This window comes from Gavialis gangeticus, unplaced genomic scaffold, assembly GCF_001723915.1.
Source record: "Gavialis gangeticus isolate Ggan-Ray unplaced genomic scaffold, GavGan_comp1, whole genome shotgun sequence".
NCBI lineage: Eukaryota > Metazoa > Chordata > Crocodylia > Gavialidae > Gavialis > Gavialis gangeticus.
Window position 1 is genome coordinate 13,346,795 of NW_017729015.1, and position 8,933 is coordinate 13,355,727.

The following is an 8,933-nucleotide window of genomic DNA, read 5'->3' on the forward strand; positions in this document are numbered from 1 at the left end:
CAATATGCGGAGCAGACCCAAAAGAAACTGCTGCATGGCCTGCATTGTGGTTTAAGAGAGAAAAACACTCATGTAGCTCTCCCGCAAGGAGTCTGTTGACTCTGAAATTATCCTGGTGCTGTGTAATATGTTACAGCCCCATTGCCCCCCCCCCACCCTCTTTTGTCTCCATATACACCAAGGCAAAGCATTTCCGGTCTGATTTAGTAGCATGTTGGGTTCCCCTACCCACACATGTTTGGCATTCGGCATAAAGGCACCACGCACAAAGACAGTGAAAGGCAGGTGTTTTCTCTCTACAGCAGTCACTGCCTTCTGTGAACAAAACTGAGGTTCGATACCTCTTGCCACGCTTGGCCCATTAATAGCACTGTGCAGACAGCAGGAGGGAGAGATGCAGCAGACGTGGAAAGCTGGCCAAAGTGTGCTTGGTAAATTATTGTTAAAAGGTAGCACCTACTCCATCTCGTAGGGAGAGGCGGCAGAATCCATCATCATAAACAGCCCAGTGCACAAGCAGATCAGAAAGTAATGGCCACTGTTTTGAACCTCTGCTGTGGTTCACTAGGTATAAATAATCCATGCCTTTGCTTTGCCTTGACAGGCTTACCCAGATATTACCCAGCTCTTGTATACTATTTAACCTGTATGCTTTATGGTTTCTCAAAGTGTGGCTTACGGTTTACTAATCCGGTGGCATTAATGTTTTGGGGTTTGCTAGCTGTTGCATTACGCTCATAAGTGTTTCTTATGTAAATGAGTGAAAGTCTAAGAGCTTTGCTTTATGCTGCAGCACTCCAGCTGGGCAAGCACTCCCCTTCAGCAGGGGAACTGCCATCCCGCATCTTTTCTCCAGCCTCTGCTGTAGCTTCACATTTAAAGATCACTTGGGTTTTCACATATTTTCATTTGTTTCTTCTCTGCATGTTTGCTCGTCGTTAAAGGCATTTTCAGGTTTGTGTTTCTTCCTGGGATGTGTCTCCTTCACCACCTTGATATTGCACTGACCTGAGCTCTCAAGCCCACCACTGTCCCTCAGGCTTCTGCGTCAAAGCCTTGGGATGTTCCCTAAATACACTAGTCCTCCGTAATACTTTGTTCCTTGGAGGTTATCCATTGATTGCTGGCCAGTTAACTGGTTGATCAGCCTGAATAATTCGTCCCTTCCCTAATTAATTCCATTTGAATGAGTAGGAAAACTGTTCAGACAACCCGAATGGATTTAGCATAGCACTAATAATTCATCACTTGAACAGAAGGTAAGGAACGGGAGAAAGCACAAGGTATATGTCACTCACAAACTTTCTCCTTCAGGGTGCAGCCCAGAGGGACATAAAGTAAAACCTGCTTCCAAAGGGAGTGTTTCAGAGTCTGACTTTTATAGGAGAAATGTTACTGTGAGGGGAGGAATGAGCCTAGAGGGTTTGGAAACGCCCTTGTCTGTGGGAGGAATCAGTTCCCAAGAGGGACTGAGCTCCTTGCTATGCCTCTGACTAGCTACTGTCTGAGGCTTCAGAGCCTGGGCTCAGGACAGCTAGCACAGATAGATACTTCTGGGTTTCTTTACCTGCACTAGAATAACAAGAGAAGAAAAGTTTGGTCAAGACCCTAGATGTGCCTGTGCAAATACCTCATTCTCTGAATGGTACCGATACTGTTAAAACCGCAGCAGACCCATTATATACAATTGATTGCTTATCATCTGAGTCAGCAGCTGCAAAGAGCAGTGCTCCGTTCTTTTTCTTCTTCGTTTCTTGCCACTTTGAGCTACTAGAGCAAAATCATAGATAACATGACCCTATTCTCAACTGGAAACCCTGCCTATTTCTATTGTGGAGCATCTGGATGGATCATTGCTAGGAGTTTGAAAGCAAGGGTATGGCAACGCTTCCTAAAGAAAACCCAAACTGAGTGAAATTCATAGTATTTTTTTATTTAATTGGTCACTCAAAACGCTTTTAGATTCGCCAGATTCTCTGGATCTTCTGAAGAACCTGGGGCTGAGTTTCCAACTGTCCTGGATCCGATTTGTAATTCTAGGTGGGACCTCGCAAAAAAACCAACCCAACTCCTGACCCTGCTTTGATTTGGGATGTGTTTGATCATCAAATTCAAAGCAACCCCCCACACTTTGCAAACACATGTATATAGCAGGAAACGTTTGCACAGCCCCCTCGCAAACCCAACCCACTGAGAGTTTCTTGGAGAGCTGAACGTGGCTTTGATCCTATGTGGGTTTACTTGCTAATGGAAACAAGGAGGTTAAGTAGTCATCGGAACTGAACTGTGCTTATTTCTTTTTTTTTCTTTGCTCAGCTATCATCTGCAAATCCCCTCAAGCCCTCCCCAACGGAAAAGTTGTGGGCTCTGATTTTAGCTGGGGTTCGAGCGTGAGCTATGCCTGCCTGGAAGGATACCAGCTCTCTCTCCCTGCTGTCCTGACCTGCGAAGGGAACGGGACCTGGAGCGGAGAAATCCCGCAGTGCTTTCGTAAGCAGACCGCCACGTTTGTTCGTGTGCAAATGTGGCAGGGGGTGGGGGTGGGGGTTGAGGCAAAGACACCGAGTGCTGTGCCTTCCCAGGGAATTTGTCTTCCTGGATCACTTTAAGGCACATACTCCAGCATCCCCCATCATGCAACACCTTTCTTAAAATCTGGGGCTTTATTTAGGTGGCTCAGGAGGAGCTGAGCTCTTTTGAAGTCCTCCTTGAAGTGTCTGAAGGCCTCGACTGAAAAGCACCGACAAAGGGCACTGTTCACTACAGCAATGCTTCCTCGCGGCAGGTCTCCGATTGGATTAAAACCAGCGTGTCTGATCCAGTACCTATTAGTTAAATGCCTCTTGCTGATGAAGCCAGATTTGAGCTCCCTTTTTTTGTGGAACGGTTGGCAACAACGCAATACCTATTTTCATATTAAGCAGCACAAAGACCTGACTGCGTTCCTTACCCCTTTCCCCGGCTGTGGTATAGTCAGCGGGCTGTGCATGTGATGTGCACCACATGGCGATCCGACATTGTACAGTTAAGGATGGGTTTTAATGTTAAGCATACTGTTATGCAAAAAAAAGAGCAGGGCGAGGGTGGGGACCCCAGAAACCTTCTGTTCCTCCCAGCTGCTAGGACACATGGAGCAGGGAAAAGTCAATTAAATGAGAACTGACAAACGGAAGTGCCCAGAAAGCAGCCAGCATGCCTTCTGCTGCTAGCGGTTTCCTGTGCAATATCAGTGCGCTTGATAGTTAGGGATTCGGGAGGTTTTTGACCCTTAATAGAAACAAACGTAACCCATTACTGCTGCCAGTCTGTGATGAGCTCCATCGCCATCTGCTCACTTTTCCAGCTGTGTTTTGCGGTGATCCTGGGATACCGGCTCAAGGCAGGAGAGAGGACAGAGGGTTCACGTACCGCTCATCGGTCTCCTTCTCCTGCCTGGCCCCGCTGGTGCTGGTGGGGTCAGCTCGGCGGTTCTGCCAGTCGGACGGGACGTGGAGTGGAACCCAGCCCAGCTGCATAGGTAAGAGCAGCACCTTGCATCTGCACGGGTAAAGTCAAAGACCTCGAGGTCTCACCCAGGCTGACTCAGGTGTCATAGTTTCATAGTTGTTAGGGGCTGGAAGAGACCTTGCAGATCATCAGGTCCAGCCCCCCTGCACTTGGGCAGGAAAGACAGCTGAGATCAGATGACCTCAGCAAGGTGGGCATAAAGACAGTTTTGAAGATCGCCAGGGTGGGTGACTGTACCGTTCCTCCATAAATCCTGTCTCAACCCTCTTTTTTCCCCTTCCTCCTACCTAGGCCCCCCTGTCTTCTACAGTGAGGCCTGGAAGGAAGATAGGCAATTCCCTTTGGCAGACAAGACAGGCATACGGCAAGCTCAGTTTTGTGTTTTCAGTGGTGTAGACCTCACAGCCCCCCAAGAACTTGGAAAACTGGGGGCCTTTCCCCTGGATGTGGGCTTGCTTCGCTCACAGGTTTCGCAGGCCCCAGAAGCTGGCTCTGCTCATTTGCCATGCCCACTGGCCTTGAGAATTTACAACAAAGTCCCAGTTGCTGCAAAAATTAACCAGGTTTTTTATTCATGTGACCCCTGTGATCAAGGGGCACAAATTTCCTACAAGCTCAGCCTCTAGCAGCTCCCAGTAAGAAATGCCAGGAGGATTTTGCTGGATGATGACCACCTCTGAATAACTGCATTACCTAAATGGGAGGTAGCCTCTTGAAATTCTGGCCATTTATTTAGGTGCCTGTGGTAGAGCAAGTGACTGAGCTCAGTCAAAAATATGGGCCGCTTCTGGGTTTCTTTTTGTCATGGTACCGTTTTTTCTTGCCCAGCCCGCAGAAATCACCCATTTTTAGTTTTAGTTTCCAAGAAAATAGGAGCGTAACTTTTTCATTTAATTGATGACGTTTTTGTTTTAGTCTGACTGCTTCAGCTAGTGGCAAGAAAGAGCCTCATGGGGTTTGTTATCCTAAATTGGAGCACCGGTCCATCCATTCCTGCATCCTGCCTCCACAGCGCTTCTGAGGAAGGCAGTCCCCTCTTTTCTGCCGCACTTGAGTTGTGCAGCGCTGCGTGTAGCTGGGAGGGCGACGTTCCTATGCGATGCCTATAGTGACCTGTTGGCAACCATAAGATTATAATGCTGTTTTTATAGCTTGTGCAGCTACCGGTATTAGAGAGGCACCCAGTTTGTTTCTGTCCACCAAGAGGAGCTATAGCATTCCACTTAGCTTGACTGGTTTTTTATATTTAGACAAACAACAAAACCAGGGAGAACAAGGTAAAATCAGTACCAAAGGAGGACAGTGTGTGTGCACGCGCACGCATGTGCATGTGCACACACATGTGTATCCTCTGCTATATTGGAATCGTATCCAGCATGGAAGATGCTCCTCACAGAAGTGCAGCACCCTCGAAAAAGTGAAGGGGTTGTACGTAGCAAACTGAATCCCAAGAGTGATTCTTCCCAGCTCGGGGGTTAGGATGCAGACTTAGATACAAATTGTAATGCTTCCTCTGTTTGCCAGTTTCCTGTGGCTCCCAAAGCCTCGTGCAAGATCAAGGAAGCATATAATTATAATTAGTCATAACATGGTCTCACCTGTTTTGCAATCCAGCTACAGCCTTTAACTCTGCAGCAATAAATTCCCAAAGCAGACTGCATGCTGCCTATCTATCCAGCACAACTCTTCTATTTCTGACATCAGGCCCGTATTATCTGGGCACTAAGAATAATAACAATAAATAATTTTAAAAAAAAAAACCTGCGTGATTCTAAATTTACCTGCCACCAATTCACATCTTTGTCCTCCTGTGTTGGATGGTGTCACTAAGAAAGGACTCGTCGGGTTTTTTCCCCGCTGTTTTCTACTTTTAATGTAGCTAGCTGGCCAGGAACACTGTGCCGTCTCTGCGGCGCTGGCCACTGTAGCGACTCTTAAATGTCTCAGTCAGAGTTGCCTCTTAATGCATCATCTCCTCTCTGCAAGGCCTTCTGCAGGACCCTGCCATCAATCCTCAAGAATATGGCACCCACACCTGCGGAGGAGTGCATCAAACCACAGTATTAGCGAGCATGACAAACGCGGCCCTTTTTATCGCCAGAGAAATTTACTTTGCTCCTTCAGATGCGTCCCCCTGCCACAAATCACAGGAAGGGAAAAGACTTGTCTGTCTGCAGAACCCTGACCCGAGCCGTCAATTCCCGGCCAAGCGACGGGCATTATTTATTCAGGTCTCATCCATTCTCGCGCCACGTTAGACGGCTGGTGCTGTCAGGCCCCCAAAATACAGCCAGGAGACCCGGATTTTAATGTGCTTCACCCTGCGCCATCCATCAACTTCTGCCTCATCCGCGGGATGAGGCTGGTATGTATTTATTTATTTCTTTATTTTATCGGAGATGCTGAGATTTATCTGGGGGCCTCCATCAGATGCCATGGAAACGGCACCGGTGATAAATGACGGAGGCTCCACTGAGCCGAATAAAGTGAATTGAATTAGCTCCTGTGTCGCAGCACCAAATTGGCTGCACTTTGTATGCCTTGTTTACTGACTCGCTGCAGTTCCCAAGGACCTGGCGAGAGCTCGGGGAAGCACGTCAGGACGCTGTATGAAGAGGTTGATCACACAGGTCATAAGGAATAAAAATGTCCGAGCCTGTCGTTTAGAGAGCTCATGTTCCCGTTGCCCCTTAGCTGCAGTGAGGAGTGACAGATGTTTCTATCTCTGCTGCACGATGGCTTCCCGGCGGCTCTTTCCTGTACCCGGGTACATCCGATTCATCTGAGTCTTCTCTTGGATAGGGGAACAAATGACCAAGGAGAGTTTGGATCTGCTCACGGAGGTACTGAACATGCCATGGAGAAGCAGAGGGAGCCGAGCGGGGACTACAGAAGGATCCCATCTGACATTTCCTGCACACGTGCTGGCCTCTGGCTGCTTTACCACTCCATCCAGCAAGGGCACGGACCATCTCCAGACACCTCCTCCGCCTGACGAAGGGCGTTTGTGCCCGAAAGCTTGCTAAGAAGAATTTTTCCAACTCTTTGACTTGGTCTAATAAAAGATACGGGATTGACCCAAAGAGCCTTGTCTGACATGACTTGACATTTTGCAAGCACGACCATCCTGTGGTGGCATCTCTCTGTCCTTTTTTCAGGGATGTATTTGTTCGCCGTGTTGGTCTGAGACAAAAAGAAATGCAAAACGCCTGATTCAGAGACAATACCTTTTACCATCTTGAATTTCCCGAGCCTGAAGAAGGGCGCATGAGCCCAAAAGCTTGCAAAAGAAGATCATTCTTTTTGCGATTTCTTAGGGGGTCTAATAAACGGTATCATCTCTGAACAAAGAGATGTAGAGTTCTGCATTTCTTTTTGTCTTGGGTTGACACAGCTACCAAATACATCCCCGACACAAGGAAGATGCTGAATTTTAGCCAATTTGGGGTTTTTTTGAGCAACAAGAAAGATTTCTATACCTCCCTGCCTTTCTGCCACCTGACACCACCAGGGAAGGAATCCTGCTGGATCTGCACATCAAAGAGGGACTCGCAAAGAAACTCTCAGGGACCCAGAGGAACAGACTTCCACCTTCAGCTTCCTCTGTGCAAAAAAAATGAAGATTATATTCTACCTACAGGGACTTTTTTACCATCTTTCATTTTCCCTGAGCCTGAGAAAGCTTGCAGAAATTTTTTTTTTTTTTTTTTTTTAATTTCTTAGGTGCTCTAATAAAAGGCATCACCTCTGAACCACGGGTTCGAGAGTTTTGCATCTGTCTGTCCTGTGCATTTATGCCAGGCCCATCACCATGTTGTAGGAGCCCTTGGCATTGCTGGCATCACTAGCATTGCAGTTAAACACGCTATTTTTTTATCCTGTTCTCTTTCAAAATGAGAGCCACGGCTCCTTGGGAGATGGCAACTCACTTCAGCTCAGTGTGGAGGTCCAGGCCTAGCACTTAACCCTGGTTGCATCCGTGCACTGCCTTGTCTTGCACTGGCTAATTTAACAAGCTAGGCTACCTGAGGCTACCTGCTGCTCTGGCCATGCTGATTGTTCTCAGCCCTTTTCTGGGAAGAGTCTTCTTCAAGGTTGTTCTTGCCATTTTGAACCTTTTCCCTGTTCTCCGCTCCTGGCAGAAGAGAGGCCTTTTCAGTCTCCTTCTTGTCTACTGAGACTCCAAAAATACCAACAAAAACCCAGAAACAAAACCCACACATGGATGGCGATCACTCCATTGTTCTCTGTGCCCTTGGAGGATAGGACAAGAAGGAACAGGCTTAAATTGCAACGTGGGAGGTTCAGGATGGCTGTTAGAATTTCCTAGCTGCAAAAGTGGTCAAGCACCGGAACTGATCTCCTAAACCCCTTGTGGAGATTATTAAGCTTTTTAAGTGCAGGTTAGACAGATTTTCTGTTTGGGATGCTTTAAGCAAAAAACAGCCCTGCCTGGAGCAGGGGCCTGAAGTAGATGAACCGCCCGAGGTCCCTGCCCCCTTGATTTGAGTCTGGTTCTGTGACCAGGTCAAAACGGTGGCAGCATCTTAGGGCTTGCAGGGGTGGATACTGATCCTGATACGATACTCGTGGCTGTTTCTGCTTCCTTATGAACCCATCCAGGATTGTCATCCATCACCCTCTCTCAATAAGACTTGCTTGCTGTGCTGCTTCCCTGATAAGGGGCTGTAACATCTTGGATCAGCTTGGGACTTGAGATGAAAGAACCCATTCACTTTTTTTTTTTCAAAGGGAGGGAAAGCTTTTGCTAAGAAGGACTCATCGGTTGTTGGAAGCTAACTGCTGCATCCACCTCATCCTGCAACTAAACCAGCCCAACTTGGATGCTCACTGAAGCAGGATGAAAGCTGCAGAGGTTTTGCTGCCATAGTTTTCCCTCCTAGATCATGCAAACTTCGCTTTTACCGTCATAACAGCTGGTATCAATGGCCTTTGATATGGCTGCGATTGTTACATATATCTGTAACCTCATATAAACTCACTGCATTTCCGCCTGGGTTCGATTGATTCCCAGCTCATGTCTGCACACTGGGGAAAAAAGAGCAAATGTATGCTCTAATGGTAAAGCAGGTATTCCTTCTGAATTGTGTGTATCCATCTTCTGATGGACTGGGCCAAACTAGGCATAATGAGAGATGATGTATCTGAGATGCAGTAACATCTCCGGTCACCATCTATCACCACAAAATAGCAGGACTCTGAGAGAGCTCTTGGGTGGCAGAGCAGAACGTAGATGGACAACCTCACCGCACGGCCTTTCACAACAACCGCAGTGCCGCTGCAGCGGGAACAGAGGAGATGTAAAAGAACCAGTTACAAGAGATCAGACAGAGCCGTGCAGCAGGAGAGCAGGAAGCAGCACAATTGCCATAAACGCTGGAACACCGAGACCAGTAAAGCACAGA

General features: G+C 47.6%; 1 protein-coding gene across 3 annotated transcripts in view; it reads left to right on the top strand.

The window, feature by feature from the left end:
- The window catches only part of CSMD2 (CUB and Sushi multiple domains 2), a 795,490-nt gene that overhangs the window by 759,729 nt on the left and 26,828 nt on the right, over positions 1–8,933 (top strand). For all 3 annotated transcript variants that reach the window (XM_019512241.1, XM_019512243.1, XM_019512242.1), the window contains 2 exons: positions 2,317–2,490; positions 3,344–3,517. In XM_019512241.1, coding sequence (XP_019367786.1) covers positions 2,317–2,490; positions 3,344–3,517 — 348 coding nt within the window. The remainder of the gene's footprint in view (positions 1–2,316; positions 2,491–3,343; positions 3,518–8,933) is intronic.